The sequence below is a fragment of the Garra rufa genome, chromosome 10, assembly GCF_049309525.1.
Source record: "Garra rufa chromosome 10, GarRuf1.0, whole genome shotgun sequence".
NCBI classification, from domain to species: domain Eukaryota; kingdom Metazoa; phylum Chordata; class Actinopteri; order Cypriniformes; family Cyprinidae; genus Garra; species Garra rufa.
In genome coordinates this window covers 44,912,388-44,930,937 of record NC_133370.1, presented here as the reverse complement: position 1 = coordinate 44,930,937, position 18,550 = coordinate 44,912,388, and the positions used below count along the sequence as shown (strand labels likewise).

At 36.9% G+C, this 18,550-nt stretch overlaps 1 protein-coding gene across 1 annotated transcript in view; it reads left to right on the top strand.

Annotated features, from left to right (window-relative positions):
* Positions 1–17,531, top strand: part of cdc73 (cell division cycle 73, Paf1/RNA polymerase II complex component, homolog (S. cerevisiae)) — a 51,846-nt gene extending 34,315 nt beyond the window's left edge. Inside the window, exons 11-17 of the mRNA XM_073849240.1 lie at positions 1,536–1,593; positions 2,427–2,462; positions 2,646–2,733; positions 11,127–11,288; positions 13,403–13,503; positions 13,609–13,750; positions 16,742–17,531. Of these exons, the coding sequence (XP_073705341.1) occupies positions 1,536–1,593; positions 2,427–2,462; positions 2,646–2,733; positions 11,127–11,288; positions 13,403–13,503; positions 13,609–13,750; positions 16,742–16,778 (624 nt within the window). The 3' untranslated portion in view covers positions 16,779–17,531. The remainder of the gene's footprint in view (positions 1–1,535; positions 1,594–2,426; positions 2,463–2,645; positions 2,734–11,126; positions 11,289–13,402; positions 13,504–13,608; positions 13,751–16,741) is intronic.
* The last annotated feature ends 1,019 nt before the right edge of the window (positions 17,532–18,550 follow it).

Genomic DNA, 18,550 nt, shown 5'->3' with positions numbered 1-18,550 from the left:
CGGCATTACATGTTTTGCAAATCGCTATCCGTGGGTCTTGCTCGGATATACTGATATACGTCCACACCGCAGACGTGTTGCTTCAGACAAGCATGTGCAGGCTGCGGTTTCTGTTTGCGTCAACATACTGTTTCGGCCGTGTTGTTTCGGTGATAAAAGTCTTTCGGCCGAAAACCGAAAATGCCCTTTTGGGCCATTTTCGGCCGAACATTTTCGGTGGCCGAATATTCGGTGCATCCCTAATTGCAACACCATCTTTTTTGGAAACCGTTGGTGCAGGGAGCTTCGCATTCACACAATCTTTAAATTTGCCATCTTAATTTCAGACATCTCTTTTGCATGCAAACATCTCTTTTGCATGCTTTTGCATTTATCAACAATAAATGAGGAGCTGAAGAAAGTTCAGTGGGATTGCTTTTAATTGTAACCTTTAAATGCATACCTGGGTCACAAATTATGCTAACACTTTAGTTTAAGGACCAATTCTATCTATTAACCAGTTAGTTATTAGCATACCTGGCCGAAGCAGGAGCAGTAATACCACGCAGCACATGTGCAAATGCTAAACTAGCTGGGAACTCATTTCTGATAATACTCCACCTGCTTCGACCATATTACGGCAGCAAACTTCCTTGACTATTACGCCGGAATGGAAGTGTAGTTCCTAATCTTATCAGCCTAGAAACTCGCAGCTTTGCATTTTCACCGGTCTTAGTACACGATATAACTGCAGAAGAGTCAAGTTTTAAATGGGACAAATATGGAAACTCGTTGGTCATTTTTGAACGCGATGCTATTGGTCTAATAGGATTCAATGATCTATGCTAAAAGTGATATCGCCAGAACAGGAGAACGGCTGAATGGATTTCAAAACGGTAAAAATCAACTTATTAACTCAGGGGGAAGTTGGAGAATGAGCCTATTTCCAAAAAAAGTGGAGTGTTCCTTTAATAGGTATACTTAACTTCCAGGCAGCTGTGTTGAGGCAAGTTGGAGCTAAACTCTGCAAGACACCGGCCCTCCAGGAACAAGTTTGGTGACCCTTGGTTTAGAGTGTAGGTTTTCTCACTAACAAGCTCCTTTTTCCCACGGTTAGCCATTTATTGAATCAGTTTATCTTAGGTGAGTCTGTTTCTCATGAATCTTTGAGAAGTTTGATTCCATTCTGTGACACAATTTGTTTTGAAACTTCTCACTAATACATAGCTTTGGAAAATCCAATTTGTTCTGGTGAATCACTACATTCAGACTGTTCCTATGTATGAACTGATGAAAGATATGCAGGATTTGCCAATAATGCACGTTTATATAAATGATACAATATGCATCTGTTCAAGTTGTTGGAGAGAGAGATTTATTAACTTAATTTATTATCCCTGTGACTGACAAGAAAGGAGCGTAAAAAGTGTCAAATTCTGGAGTAAAATGAAAACGGCTTCTTAAGGAATGATTGCCCTGTAAACTAATTGAAATGCATCTGGATTACTGTTGCATTCATGTGCATTTTCTCTTGCTTTGTCTTTATTTCTCTGTAGGAAGGTGCATCTGCTAGAAAGGCCCAAACGCCAGCTTTGCAGCCTGTTCCCAGACCAGGTATAGATAAATTCCTTGAAGATTGAAGGAATATTTTGTATAATGTGATACAGCTGTAATTTGTGACACATTATTTAATTTATTTTACTAAAGCAGAAACTGGTTATACAGTTGTGGTTACATTACAATTTAATTGCAGTCCATGAAGTCATAATTGTGGCAATATAAAACTGTGGTTTGTTTATTTTTAATTGTAATACAGCTTTTGTTTCAGCAACCTAAACAGTTCTTGGAGACCAACCAACAAAAAAAACTATTTTGTCTACTTTGATAACAACCCTATCAGTGTCCACCAATGATGGACATTTCAAACCTGTAAAGCTTAAATCTTGGCGATCAGCAAGTTTGTTGTTTAACTGAAACTCAAGTAACACAAAACCTGTTTAAAGAGGTCTTATTCCAGTTGTTGACAGTAATGATGTTGGAAATTGCACGTCACTTCTGCTTGATCACTTACGATCAAGAACATCGAGAAAAAAATCTCAGCATCCATCTAATCGCTTGTCTTAACATCTCAACATCCATCTAATCGCTTGTCTAAAGCACTTAGGCATGCAGTTCAGTGTACATGCAGTCTGATATGTAAGGAATGTTGCCTACATTGCTTTGATGCACTCTAATGCCTCTTTGATAAAGGATCAAAGTCCATTGATCAGTGATCTTTTAAGCTTGAGATGTGTCGCATCTGCGTCGTTTTAGATGCACAGAAGCAATGTGCAACATCTATATCTAATGACTAAAATGTTCTTAGAAATAGCATATGCATGAATTTGGTTTTCAAATTATTTCTGGCCAGAATAACAATGTGTCCATATTCCTTTTTTTCTCTTTAGTCTCTCAAGCAAGACCCCCACCAAACCAAAAGAAAGGTATGTCTTTAACAACATGGATTTTTTTGGGGATTTATTCATAATTGGTCTGTGGTTTTATACCAATATTTAGTTAAACAATTATTAAATAAATGTTGAGGATGTGGAGACAAAATTCAGGAATATACATCTATCTTTAGAATACATATTTAATATATATTTTAAGTATATATATTTTTCCAGGTTCTAGAACTCCTATTATCATCATCCCTGCAGCTACAACATCTTTAATCACAATGCTCAACGCCAAGGATCTCTTACAAGACCTCAAGTAAGTGCTGATGAAAGAATTCATAGAAAAATTACGACTAAATTCAATCGGCTGTTATATTAAGCTACAATTTAAAAAAATATATATATATATATATATATATATCCCTCATTCCTTTTAGAGTATTATATTTTTAAGTCAACATTGATGTTCTTATGAGAACATGAAGTGACAAGTCACCATGAAAAGTCTGCCAGCTCAGACCAGTCAAACCAGCCATATTTGGGAATATGTTCCCTTATCTTCTTAATCTGTTTCAGAACTGTAAAGAAATGAGGAAGTTGCATGAGTACAAACTCAAAATTGACACATGGTGAATAACAGGAAAAGTGAGATAATGGTCCATTTGTGAGCTTGATTTCCTGGGGGTGAACTAAAATGGTGGTATGCCCTTAAAGTATTAAAGGTGCCATAGAATGGAAAACTGTGTTTACCTTGGCAGAGTTGAATAATAAGTACATGGACATGACATACCATGAGTCTCAAATACCATCGTTTCCTCCTCCTTATATAAATCTGGTGTTTGCAAAAGACCACCGAAAAATAGGTCAATTCCAACATAACACTGACTATTACGCAATAGTCCCGATGGTTAATAGTTACACCCCCTATATTTGCATAGCCCAATCATCAGTAACGTCAGTACATCAGTAAAATAAGGCGAGCTACTGAAGGGACATGGTTAGCTTAATGTTAGCGGTAGCCTGTCACATTGCAGTACATAAGATTTCACTTACCACATAAACAGAGTAAGGAAAGATGACTGCGCTGATGATGGCGAATGATTTACAGATCCTGAGCATCACTAAAGCATCAACTTTGTGTGGTAGGTCCTTCTTACGTTATACTACTTCGCTGCAGTATAACGTTACACAGAGCACATGCGATCACAGTAGAGAGAGTAAAATGTCGGCGGATTCAAAATGGCAGATTCAACAAACCGCATATTAAAAGCGGCTAGAGTTAAATAAATAAAGCAGCCGTAATATATATTTCCTCCATGTGTTTCCTTACAGCTGTGTGAGAGCGAGCAGCTCTGTGAGACAGCCAATCAGAGCAGAGCTCCTCATTAATAGTCACGAAGCTTCCAAATAAGGCAATAACAGAGCATTTAATTCTAGGGACAAATCCTAGGCTTGTAAATGGACCTGTAAAACCGTTTCTGCTCTTTTCTATGCCATATACCTTCTACGTACATTTTAAAATATTGTTTCAATGCATTCTATGGCACCTTTAAGTCTTAAATGCTGTTTTCCAAGGTGTTAAATTTCATATCTTTCCATTACAGTAAAAAATAAATATTTGATCCCCTGCTGATTTTGTACGTTTGCCCACTGACAAAGAAATGATAGTTTTATAATTGTAATGGTAGTTTTTTTTTTTACTTTCCTTTTGAACAGTGAGAGACAGAATAACAAAAAAATCCAGAAAAATGCATTTCAAGAAGTTATACTTTTATTTGCATTTAATGAGAGAAATAAGTATTTGATCTCCTGTCAGTTAGCAAGATTTCTGGCCCCAGGGTGTCTTTTACACAGGTAATGAGCTGAGATTAGGAACACTCTCTTTTTGTTACCTGTATAAAAGACGCCTGTCCACAGAAGCAATCAATCAATCAGGTTCCAAACTCTCCACCATGGCCTAGACCAGGGTTCCCCAAATCTTACCCTGGAGGGCCAATGCGCTGCTGAGTTTAGCTGATCTAACCCTGATCACACTCACCTAACTGTTATTCTCTAATGATCCTGAAGACCTTGATTAGCATGCTCAGGTGTGTTTGATTAGGGTAAGAGCTAAACTCTGCAGGAAAATGGATCTCGTGGGCCAGATTTGATGATCCCTGGCCTAGACAAAAGAGCTGTCCAAGGATGTCAGGGGCAAGATTTAGACCTACACAAGGCTGGAATGGGCTACAAGACCATTGTCAAGCAGCTTGGTGAGAAGGTGACAACAGTTGGTGCGATTATTTGCAAATAGAAGAAACACAAAATAACTGTCAATCTCGCTCAGTCTGGGGCTCCACACAAGATCTCATCTTGTGGAGTTTCCATGATCATGAAAATGGTGAGGAATCAACCCAGAACTACACGGGAGGATCTTGTCAATGATCTCAATGCAGCTAGGACCATAGTCACCAAAAAAACAATTGGTAAAACAACAAGGACTGAAATCCTGCAGCACCCGCAAGGTCCCCCTGCTCAAGAAAGCACATGTACAGGCCTGTCTGAAGTTTGCCAATAAACATCTGAATGATTCAGAGGAGAACTGGGTGAAAGTGTTGTAGTCAGATGAGACCAAAATCAAGCTCTTTTACATCAACTCAATTCGCCATGTTTGGAGGAGAAAGAATGCTGTCTATGACCCCAAGAACACCATCCCCACCATTAAAGGAACAATATGTAGGATTGTGGCCAAAACTGGTACTGCAATCACTTTCAAAATACTGTAGAACGGTGTATCCCAGGGTTCCTCAAATCTTACCCTGGAGTGCCAATGCGCTGCAGAGTTTAGCTCCAACCCTGATCAAACTCACCTGCTTGTGATTCTCTAATGATCCTGAAGACCTTGACTAGCATGCTCAGGTGTGTTTGATTAGGGTTAGAGCTAAACTCTTCAGGAAAATGGATCTTGTGGGCCAGATTTGAGGATCCCTGGTGTATCCCCTCCCCCTCCCCCCTGACTCGAGGTTGCCAGCTAAGCTGCAGGATTCCGCAGGACTGTAGGCTGCTACAAGGAGCTTCCAATGGCAAGTGACGAGTCCTACACTAAGTTTTTTTTCTTCTGTTACTTATGTTTATGCTTCACAAGAGATGTTTTGCGAAGTAATTAGGCGATTAGCCAAATATTTCGTAAAGATGCACTGTAATACCACATTTCAGTCGGAACATAGATTGTTTTCATACCCTGCTAGTGGTGCGATATAAAGCTTTTTATGAACGCATTTAGGACGGGCGACCGTGGAAAATCCACTGTGTACGGCAGCACGGGGCTTTTAGCCTATACCAACAAACATGGTAGAATATAGCATCCAAAAGTCGAGGGTCAATTCCTTTCATTAATTTTTTACCGAGGTAACATTAGGCTACTCAATACGTCTCAGTTACGTTTTACATTGCCATAATCGACGTGCTAACGTTGTTTTCCTCAGCGTTTCAGCATAAAGACTCTGATAATGCATTGATAATATTAGCAATGACGACTCGCTGTTTCTATTTTCCAATCCAAACAATTCCTTACCTTTTCAATTCGATGACCCCACCTCCTCCATATGCACTACATTACTTTGCACGAACATATATACCTTTGTTCGACTGTCGTGAATATTTGAAATGTCTATTCACATTAAGTACAAGTAAGTTAGCCAAACATAGATGAATCTTACCTGTCCAGGAGAAAATTAGCAATGTTGGCATCTGTCTTCAAATTCGTCTCTGTTTTCAGCCGTCTCCATCTGTCAAAGGCATCTCCTATACAAATCCTTGTTTTATTTCGGACTTTGTCACGACGTTCTTCGGATTCATAACGAGGTCTTTTAGGTTTTGTAACTTTATACATGTTTTATCCGACTCGTTCTTAGCAGCAGCTGTAACTAACTAGAGCAGAGCTGGCAACCCGTCTCACGAAACTCTACTGACTTTGTGATTGGTAGATAGCTGGAGGGTGGAGCCTCAGACCAAAACCCAAAATGACAACAATAACATCAGTTGAGGGCTGCAACTTGCACTTTTAAATGACAATATCCTGGCCGGACTACTGTTGTCAGTGATATAAGTATTTGAAATGAACATGATTTCTTAGTGTCTAGTGACATGTCAGGGCCATTTTATGATTAACTGACATACATTTCTTACATACGGTTCCTTTAAAAATGGAGGTGGAAACATTATGCTTTGGGGGTGCTTATCTGCTAAGGGGACAAGACAACTGCACCACATCAAAGAGATGATGGACTGGGTGAGAACCTTGGGTGAGAACCTCCTTCCCTCAGCCAAGGCATTGAAAATGGGTGATGTATGGGTATTCCAGCATGACAATGACCCAAAACACATGGCCAAGGCAACAAAGGAGTGGCTCAAGAAGCAGCACATTAAAGTCCTGGAGTGGCCTAGCCAGTCTCCAGAACTTAATCCCATAGAAAATCTGTGGAGGGAGCTGAAGGTTTAAGTTGCCAAACGTCAGCCTTAAAACCTTAATGACTTGGAGAGGATCTGCAAAGAGGAGTGGGACAAAATGCCTCCTGAGATGTGTGCAAACCTGGTGGCCAACTACAAGAAATGTCTGACCTCTGTGATTGCCAACAAGGCTTTTGCTAAGTCATGTTTTGCGAAGGGGTCAAATACTTATTTCACTCATTAAAGTGCAAATCAATGTAGAACTTTTTTGAAATGCGTTTTTTTATCTGAATTTATTTTGTTGTTCTGTCTACCAATAAAATTGTAGACGGATTATTTCTTTGTCAGTGAGCAAACATACAAAATCGGCAGGGATCAAATATTTTTTCCCTCACATGTCATAGCAGGTTTCATCCATTAGTCTGTCCTTTTAAACATCTGCGTTTAGCTTCAAGTATCGTCTTTGACGGATTTCTATAAAAATGATTTGCATTCTGATTCTGGCATCCAAAGGCACAACAATGTTTTTTGTTTTTTCTCTTATTCCATTGATTTTACCTGTTTCCCTCCACTTGTTACCAGTGTTTTTCTGCATCCACAATGCACGCAGCTGCAAGTGATGTAACTGTGAAGTCTACTCCAAATTGGTTTGTTTTGTTTATTGGTTAAACTCCTGTTTGTGGCTTCTCTTTCTAAAAAAAAAAAAACCTTGGATTGGGGTAGTCACTCAGTTAATTCTCTTGTGCTTCGTTCCCATCCTTTTGAATTGTTGCATTGATGGGGAGTTATCGCAAACTAAAACGGTTTAGTTGTGCTATCTTACAATGAATATCTAGTAAATGTAAGTTAAAGTGTCGCCGATGTAACTGGTTAAAACTTAAATTGGTGATGAGGTCTTAAAATGTATGCAAAGAGTCTTAAAAGTATTAAATTGGACTCCATGATTCCTGTATATACCCTCTTTAGGCATTACAGAAATTGACACTGATGCCAGTTATGTAAATACATGTATGAAAATTAGGGATATTTTACCATGTACATTTGCTTACCTGCATTGTAAAAAATGCAAACGGAGAATTCCCTCTACCTGAACTGCCTATGAGAATATCAGATTGCACTACACAGATGCAAATGTCAGAGAGAAGTCACACAGTGGCTGTTGCTTTAACAGTTCTTTGAATATATGATCTTCACTGCTGGAAACTCCAGTACTGGCACATATGTGCACACACTCACATGCACTTCACCTCAACCACGCTTCTCCATCTCTGCTGTTTCTTTTTCAGCACAATGTAGATTTTAAACCCAGAAGATGAAAATAGCCCAAAAAAGCTCAAAATTAACCAGTTCTTTCAAACAATTAATATTAACAGGTGCTAACATTGTTGTCTATGATGTGCAACACAAACACTCCTGCTAAAATCTCAGAAAAAGTAGTCTGGAGTTTCATTATCCTTTTAATGCATCTGTCAAAAATGTTTAACTTTTTTGGGGAACAGAAGTTGAAATGGAAAAGTCTTGAGAAACTGTGTAGTGCAAGTATATTTCTCATGAACTGGCTGTTTAGTACCCATGATTCTCTATAACGGGTGATAATTCATAATTGACGTGGCCTGTATACAGATGTGAAATGCATTTTCAGTCTAGTTTTAAGTATGGTTGTGAAGTATTTAAAAGGCGTAGGTTGGGTTTTAACATTTGATAAAAGATTTGAATCAGAAGATTAATGATTCATACAGTTTCAGCTAATATTTCCTCTGTGCTGACATCTTTTGGGATAGAAAATTTGAAGTTTAAGCTCTTCTCACGCCTGTGCTTGTCCTGTCTTAGGTGATTCACTTGAGTAAATCAGAGATTTATACTGTCTGCATGCACTTGTGTGTGAAAGCTGACGGTGTGCGTCTTTCGGGTTAGTTTGTTTGGTGTGTTCCACACGTTGGCTCTTGTTGGGTAGGGATGCACTAAAATGAAAATTCTTGGCCGAGCCCAATAAAATTACAGGCCTGCATAAACTGCATAAATAGCTAAAATGTGCTCTTTACAGTTTATCTTGCTTTTCAAAAAAAAAAAAAAAAAAAGAATAAATTCACAGGATTTTTTTAACACTGAACATTTTTAACATTCTAGTAGACATTATAGCCTACCAACAAAGCACAATTTAACTTAAAAAATGGCCAAAGAATATTATTAACTTATTTATTTTAAGACCCCCTTCTTGAATCAGGCATGTGCTTTTTGATGTACAAATAAATGCAGCCTTCCTAAGCAAAGGCGAATGTTATAATAAATTATTTTTGTCTTTTTTCTTTTATTTTACAGAACAACAGTAAAATCACAATACTAACATTTATGATTGTTGACTTATTTTGGTGGAAACCTGCAGGAAGTACTACTTTTTGCTGATAGCAGCAGATTTATGAATGATTCTCATCACACAGTTTTTCTTTGCGCTTTGGACTTTGAACCCTGGCTAAGGAGCTTGTGCAGCGCTGTCAGAATAAATACAATTTGTGCGTGTATTAGACATCTTACTGTTCTGTAGTTTATTTACTAATGGTTTAAGGCCATTTTGTGATTTCAGTCATCATACAGTAACCAGCAACAACCGCCCCTTTCTCTTCTAATCGAAGACATGCAATGCAGTCCTGTCAGTGCTTGTAATGATTTTTGCGTCTTTCTCTGACAGTTTTAAATGCTTCCACGCTGCCAACATGTTTGCTGCATTAGTTCGCGCCTCTATTTGATCGCGTTTGTCATTGTTCGGTATTATTTATTCTGCCTTTTCACTTATAATTTCGGTTGCCAAACATTCGGTGACCAAAATGGTTGCATTTGTGACAATTTTTTGAGAATATGCAAGTTCACATTTGACGATCGTATTTGTGCAACTGCATTGTCTACGCTGCTCCATGTAAAGCTACGGAAAAGATACCTGTTCAGTGTGAGCGCTTTGGGTGTAGAGCCTGGTTGCGCCATTTTTGTGAGTGGTAGCACTGGTTTGCACTGCATTGTTCAACTTGTAAGCGCTGCCTTTGTTTTAGCTGCACAGCACTGACCGTATAAGCAACCAAACTTGTCCGAGCTCAAAACTGCTTTACTCTGTAGCCAAGTTGATTTTGCTGCGAGATCCAGTAAGAAGTGTTTGAATTCGTTGCACAATAAAAAACGGTTGCTGCCAGATCAAGTGAGAATTATTTGAATTCTGCCTATAACCATGGTGTTGTGGTAGAAATAATGATACATTATTCATTCCAGGTTTTGTACAACCTTTGAGAGAGAAATTCAAGCAGCACATTAAAGCTCTAGAATGTTCATTTATTTTTAATGGGGTCACCAAAATATATGGGGACATGCAAGCACCGTCACCGACAGCCAGTATAGTTCTACTTTTTGGTTTCATTTTGTAAAGCTTGTTATCTTTGCAGTTTACCTCTGGAGGCTTCACTATCAAGGCTTTCTTTTAATGTCTTTATTTGATTCCTCAGTGTTTGGCTAAACATTCTGTAGTTTATTAGTTGTTATAATACAGCATGTGGTGTATGCCATGCCTCATCTTATTTGTTTTTGGTAATAAATGTATGTAAGCTAGTTTGTCATTGTAGCCTACTCTTTTATTGTTCTTTTTAATTAAGAATAACAATCTATCTTTTGTTTTGGTCTTAAAATGTGACCGGTGTATAAATGTAAGCAAAACAGACAATTACATTTTCTTGTAAAACGTGACAAGATTGCGAATTCGAAAGTAAAAATCCGAACCTTGGCTTATAAGAGAAACTTGCGTTCACAAAATGCAAATCACAAATAATACTACTGATGGAAAAAGAAGGGGGTGAAGGTTAACCACTTTCGGTACCGTGTAACTATAAATTATGATCAAATTTCTTCAGCATGCATTGATTTAATCCTGTCAAAAAAGCGAGAGGAAAAAAAAAACAGTCTAGAGCCCTGCATGATCTTTTCCAAGCATTCCAAAATGCAAATATTTTCATAATAACATAAGCCTCTTAAAATAAAGTTATCAACGATGCGTAACTGATATTCGAAATGGTAAGCAAGCGCTGCTTTGTTTGCTTGCTTTTGTTTCAGTTTCTCCTTTTGAATGATGAATATTTATCAATATTTATTGGTAGCCGCTGATATAGACCGCACACATTTAGTTTTAGTTGGCTGTAGTCTGTACGGTGTGTTCAAGTGCAGCTTTTTGTCCAGGCGCTCTGTCGGCTTTCATCGCCGCTAGTTCTTTGATAACAAAATGTATTTCAAATATTTTTTTCTTGGTAGGTTCATCACATCAGAGGATAAGAAGAAGCAGGGCATTCAGAGAGACAACGAGGTTCTGCTGCAGAGACGTAAAGATCAGGTTCAGCCAGGCGGTGCTACAATCAGCGTCACAGTACCCTACAGGGTGATCGACCAGCCGCTCAAACTCGCCCCACAGGACTGGTGAGCTCATCTTTCACAGTATCTGGAAACAGTGTTTATAATATATGTGACCCTGGACCACAAAACCAGTCATAAGGTTAAATTTTACAAAACTGAGATGTATACATCATATGAAAGCTCAATAAATAAGCTTTCTATTGATGTATGGCATGTTAGAATAGGAGAATATTTGGCCGAGATACAACTATTTGAAAATCTGGAATCTGAGGGTGCAAATAAATCAAAATTGTGAGAAAATCACCTTTAAAGTTGTCCAAATGAAGTACTTAACAATGCATATTACTAATCAAAAATTACATTTTGATATGTTTACAGTAGGAATTTTACAAAAAATCTTAATGGAACATGATCTTTACTTAATTTCCTAATGATTTTTGGCATAAAAGAAAAATCAATAATTTTGACCCATACAATGTATTTTTGGCTATTGCTACAAATATACCCCAGCGACTTAAGACTGGTTTTGTGGTCCAGGGTCACATATGAAGCACACAATGTGTAGATTCATTCCTAAACCTAATGGAAAGTGATCACATTGAAAAGTTTGTATGCAACTCAACATTTAAATTGCACATTAAGGCATTTTTTTGTATATGCTTCATAATATTTTCTACTCCAATTCGTTGTGGTTATATTAACGTTTAAATGGAGGCTTTATTAATGTGTTTTCGTGACCAATTTATTCAAAGAATCTTTAAAGGGATAGTTTACCCAAAAATGAAAATTTGATGTTTATCTGCTTACCCCCAGGGCATCCAATATGTAGGTGACTTTGTTTCTTCAGCAGAACACAAACAAAGATTTTTAACGAAAACCGGTGCAGTCAGCCAGCCAAATAATGTGAGTGGATGGGCACCAGACCTTTAAAAGTAAACACAACACGCACAGACAAATCCAAATTACACCCTGCGGCTCACGACGATACATTGATGTCCTAAGACACGAAACGATCGTTTTTTGCGAAAAACTGAACAGTATTTATATCAGTTTTTACTTTTGATACACAGCCACGTCCATCTGTCATGAGCACGAGTTTAGCAAACATGAGCCGCAGGGTGTAATTTGGATTTGTCTGTGCATGTTTTTGTTTACTTTTAAAGGTCTGTTGCCCATCCACTCCCATTATTTGGCTGATAGACTGCACCGGTTTTCATTAAAAATCTTTGTTTGTGTTTTTCTGAGGAAACAAAGTCACCTACATCTTGGATGCCCTGGGGGTAAGCAGATACACATCAAATTTTCATTTTTGGGTGAACTATCCCTTTAAATAGTGAAGACATCCCTAACAGATAAAAACAGTAAAAAATATAACATGTTTTATAGTTTATATATTTAGCGAAATGCTCTGAAGTTATACCAGTGTCTCTTTACAGTTAAAACACTTTTATAACAAAAGGCACAAAGCTCTTTGTGTTTATTTGATGGTAGGTGTGGTATAAATGATTAGTGACATTTTCTATTACTCATCAAGAGAAAACTATAGAGTAAATGATCGATATTGTAATTTTAAGAGTCAATATTGGTTTATCAAAAAGATCAATTAAGGGGAGACACTGCTCCCAAAACCTATCAACTTTGAGGTTTTGGACTTTTTGGTTTTTCATAGTTATTTTTTTAGAGTAGTGGAAAGAAATATCCAAAAAACACTTAAGTGTTTCTTTTATAGCACTTTATCTATTTGTGTCAATAGATTTCAGTTACAATGCATATTTTTAAAGGCAGTTTTTTCGAAATTAGTTTTTTCTCCTACACTGAGCCATAAATCTCAACTTCAATAACACTTACACACACCAAACTTTTATGTTTTTGTTCTTGTCTAAATCCTGAAGGTTTTTACAGAGGGATTTGTTCATATATAATTTGCTTGATTTTATACATTTTATTCCCCAAAAAATTGTAAATATAGTATTTTCACAAAGTAGACGCTCACTGTCGAAATCATTGGAGAAACGCTAATTAAATGCCACTGTTTTGTCAATGCTTTCACGCCCCAAAAACTCTTTCAGCCAAAACCGAAAATGGCAAACTCAAATGACTGATTTAAATGCTCCTCATAGGCAATAACTCTAGGCTTAACCAGTCAATTCGAGACTGATTTTGTTGTTTGGTCACAGGGATCGTGTAGTGGCCGTCTTCGTCCAGGGTCCTGCCTGGCAGTTCAAGGGCTGGCCGTGGCTGCTGCCTGATGGTTCCCCTGTGGATATATTTGCCAAAAGTAAGTTTGGTCAGGGGAAGCACAGCACATTATTATTACAATAAAGCACATTGATTGCATACAGGAAAGGAGTGTTTCTCATCTCATGCTGATGTGTTCATTTAGTCCGAGCCTTTCACCTGAAGTACGATGAGGCACGGATGGACCCGAATGTGCAGAAGTGGGACGTGACTGTGCTGGAGTTGAGCCACCACAAACGACATTTGGACCGGCCCGTCTTTCTCCGCTTCTGGGAAACACTGGACAGGTTAATATTGCTTTCATTCCACCTTTAGCATAGCACACACTGGAGAGGAAGAGGTTCTGACGTTGCATTGCTGTATGTGTTTTCAGCAGTGAATTTCTAGCTGAAGTTCATGGGTTTGATTAACATAAAAGTTTGTACCAGTACTGTTAATAAGTACTTCGTAACGTTTATTTATAGAGCACATTTAAACGCAACCAAAAGTGTTTTACAAAGAATAAAAAACAATGAATAAATTAAAAGAATAAAAGAAAAATAAACAAGAAACAACAGAATATAGCAGAAAACTTAGAAATACAAAAGCACAGTGAGTTGCAACAATCAAGCCAAGATGTTACAAAAGCATGGATAGCCATTTCAAGATTTTTCATTAATAGAAAGAGCTTAACTTTTCTTGCTTGATAGCCATAACTTAAGACAGTTGTAAGACGCTGTAAGATAAAGCTGGGTATCATCGGCATATACACTACCAGTCAAAAGCTTTTGGACCGTTAGATTTATGTTTTTTTTAAAGAAGACTCTTCTGCTCACCAAGCCTGCATTTGTTTGATCAAAAGTACAGCAAAAACAGTCACGTTTTTAAATATTTTCACTATTTAAAATATCTATTTTCAATTTGAATGTTTTAAAATGTAATTTATTCCTGTAATTTGAAGGCTGAATTTTTTGTAATTACTCCAGTCACATGATCCTTTAGAAATCATCATCATATTCTTGTTGTTGCTCAAAACTTTTTTTTTTTTTTTGATGAATGGAAAGTTCATAAGAACAGCATTTATCTGAAATAGAAATATTATGGAACATTATAAATGTCATTACTTTTGATCAAGTTTAAGTATCCTTGCTAAATAAAAGTAATAATTTCTATCATTTCTTTACCCTCCTCAAAAAAGTTATACTGACTCTAAGCTTTTAAATGGTATAGTGCATGTTACAAAAGCTTTCTATTTCAGATAAATGCTGATCTTTGGATATTTTTCATCAAAAAATCCTGAAATTTATTCAACTGTTCAAAATATTACTGCTTTTGCAGTATTTTGATTCACATAAAATGCAGGCTTGGTGAGCAGAAGATACTTTAAAAAACATGAATAATATTACTGTCCAAAAACCTTTGACTGGTAGTATAGAAAAAGAGACACCATATTTATAAAAAAAGAAAAAAAGCCAAGGCAAGCAAATACATGGAAGAAAACACAGCCCCAAGGATTGAACCAGCCAAGCTACAAGTGTGAACACACCCGAAACCACTGTAAAAGCATACCACAAAGTCTTACACAAGACTCCAGGCATGTCAGAAAAATGTTGTGGTCTGCTAAATCAAATGCAGCACTTAGGTCTAAGAGGACAAGAGCCATGGCTTTCTCTGAATCTGTTATGAGAAATGCATATTGTAAAACTCTTTAGAACCTTACAGCTTTAAAAACCTGATTGAAAAACTTCATTAAGAGTTATCAGACAATAAAGACTTTAACTGAGCCAGTACAACTTTAAAAAGAAGACTTGAATGGCCTGAAAGTTGGAGGGAGACGTAGGATTGAGATTTGGTTAGTTTAATTGGTATTGGCCAGTGTTGTCAGGTACATAATCCAATGGAATTTACTGCATAACATGGAATTTATCAAAAGTAGGCCAAACATTTAAGTCAGATCTCCATATGGCCGACACCTAATATGGCTGACATGGGGAAAATTGGGTCTGGTTTGACTCGGCATGCTTCACCAAATCTAAAGAGTCCAGTTTTGTGATTTTTGGCCAACGCATTCAGAAGTTATTAGCAAAAAGAGACATTTTTGATATCTCCTGAAACTGTGCAGGTAGCAACAGGTCATGCTTGTTATAACGCACACCAAGCTTGGTCTTAATATGCCAAACCGTTACAGAGATATAGCCTCATCCATTTTTTGGTGCTCTTCGTAGAATTTTTTCAAGCGTTATTCGAAAGCGGCTTGACTAACCCATTCCATAATTCCAGCATGATCTGAAGATGATCTGAGCCATTTTTGGTAAACATCAGACAAACCGTCTAGGTTCGAACAAATCAGTTTTTTTTTTTTTAACTATTAATATTGAATAAACTAAAACTTATGATTTTTAAATTTTGGTGTTCATTTGACTCCCATGAGCCAATGATTCAGAAAAAAATCCTTCTAGAACTTATGGTTCAAAAGTCATTAACAAAAACATGAGTGAAAACTTGGACAAGTGGTGGCGCTAGAGAGTTTGAGACTCCAAACTTGCTATGGTTAACGTTGAGACTGTCTTCTATCAGTGTGCCAAATTTCATAACTTTTTCGCAAGCGGTTCTGTGGGCTGCGGTAGACTCAACAGTGGAAGAAGACTACGAATCTTTGGTGCTTGGCCCCTAAATGCCCTAATTTCATAGGGCCCTAAAATGCGATTTTTGCTAAACTTTTTATAAATTTCTAGATAAGTTTCATGATTTCAACTAATTATACATGTCTTTTTGATTTATTAAAGTTAAATTTAACCATTTAATCTGAGTCTAGAAAAATGAAAATGGAATTTGGAAAAATAAAAAACGAATTTCAGCAAAAAAATAAAACAGATTTCATAGAGCCCGTTACATTCAATGTAAAATCTTACTGACACTCAACTTTTGAACAGTAGTGTAAATCGTTTGTATTCTTAATGAACGTGTTTCGTGAACTCCAGCCCACAAATCTTTTTTTTGTTGTTGTTGTTGTCTATGTAAACATTCTTCAGATGGATGTCTTATCTTAGATTGTTGTGCGGTGTCTTCTAAAGTTTCTAAAGTGTCTTGTGTAACTGTAAACACCTCTTCTGTGGTTCCTCAGAAAATGTAGTTTGTCTAGTTGCGTTTTCTTTAATTGCCACTGGAGCGTGCAGGAATTCAGTAAAACTGTTTTATGAATCTATTTTTAAAGTCTGAAATGAAACTACATATTTTCTAACCCTTATGGTGATCTCAGTAGTGTTATTTAGCGCATTGTCTCTACTAAATCTCTACAGATACATGGTCAAACACAAGTCCCATCTGAGGTTCTGAGACCGCCAGTCGTCCACCGGTCAGCATATCGAGACCGTTGAGATCTTCCCTCTCTCCAGAGACCTGTCAAGATGGACTTCTAGACCCCCGATCCTCTCAGCCTCCCTGAAAGCACTTTGTATTTCAATCTGCTTCACCTTTCTGCTGACACAAGTTTGATTTGTAGTCTCTTCCTCTACCCAGGTCAGGGTGGACGAGAGGAAATTTGGATGTTTGGGTTGGTCCTAGTCATGTTTTCTCAGTAGATTTGTATTTTTCAATTGTAAAGCAGTTGGCAGGTTCAAAAGGAGATATTTGATGTTTTTTTTCCCCTCTCTTTTTTTTTTTTTTTTGTAAACATGAGCTGAATGAGAGAACCATTGAAAATGGTGACTCATTGATATAAATAAAATGACTGCTATGTCTAAAACTCTTGTAATGATAGATTCACTTTGTTTCTTTCTTTTAGGCTTTTCTGCCTTCTGTTCTATGAAGTGTAGAGTAGTGCATTGAAGTTCACTGCACAAATGCGAATGGTAAATCTAAGTCTGATTAAGCTGCATGGTTTAGGATGAGATGCATTTAAATGAGTAGAATTCTACGGTTATGTAAAATCTGTACATCAGATTGTTGATGGTGAATATGCTCTGGCATTCTATCAGTATATTGGGGATTTTGTTCGAGTTTTACCCAGAGACCCAAATACTGCTTGCAACTTATTACTATTTTTGAAATGGTAAATGCAGTTGCTTCCATAAGGCAAAGTCAGTTATCTACAAGGGTAATTTTTTTTTTTTTTTTTTTTTTTGGGGGGGGGTTGGTTTTTGTATAAATGTGTTTGAAAATAATGTTTGTTTTTAAACATTTCTGTTGAATGTGGATTATTATTAAAAAAAAAATATTAAAATGCATATTTTTCCTCTTTGTTTTAGAAAGCCTGTAGTCACATTAATTAATTCCACAGTTGCTTTCAATTGAAATTGCTTTCGGTTGGTTAACATGGTATTGAAGTGACCACTTTAATATTAAAATGAATGTATTTTCGCAGGGCATTGGTTAATCTGATCACATCTGTTTTATTTGGATGTGTTATTTGGCAAAACAAAATAACCAGTGATAACATCTGTGCTGTCTGTACGCACTTTGTTGATCAAAATGTTCAAATGTGTGCTGTTATTGTGTATGGCCAGATGTGAACACCCTTTTCTGGTCAACAGGTTTGGCTGGTTCAACTACTAGCAGGTACATTTAATCAAAAATGCCATCATACAATCTCTTTGGAGCAGAACAACTTCAAATGGCTCTAAATCTTTTTATGTATGCTGTGCGTTTTGTTTGCTCATGCATTGGCTTAAACCACTGTTTAAAAAGCCAGCTGTAGTGTGCGTTCTCAGGAAAAAAGGCAGGATGAAATCAATGGGATTCAACACTCAGATACGGATATGAGATGATTATAGAATCATTGTCTCTTTGTTCTATAGTATATTGCACATTTTCACAAATACAGTGCACAGTAAAGTAGCCTACATTTCCACCAATTATATAAAAAAATACATTATCAGTCATACTTGTGCCAAAAATGACCTTTTCCTAATAATTCTGACAATTGTCATTTAAGACTTTTACAATTTCAGCTTGCCATAACTAACTTTTGCCAATTTTGATTGTCATTTGATGATTATATAAATATTATTATTATTATTTTTTTTTTTTTACACTTACACTTTCTTTTTTTCCATAATTAAGGCTTTTGTTCTTTTGTTGTTTTGACTTGGTCATACTTTTAAATGTCA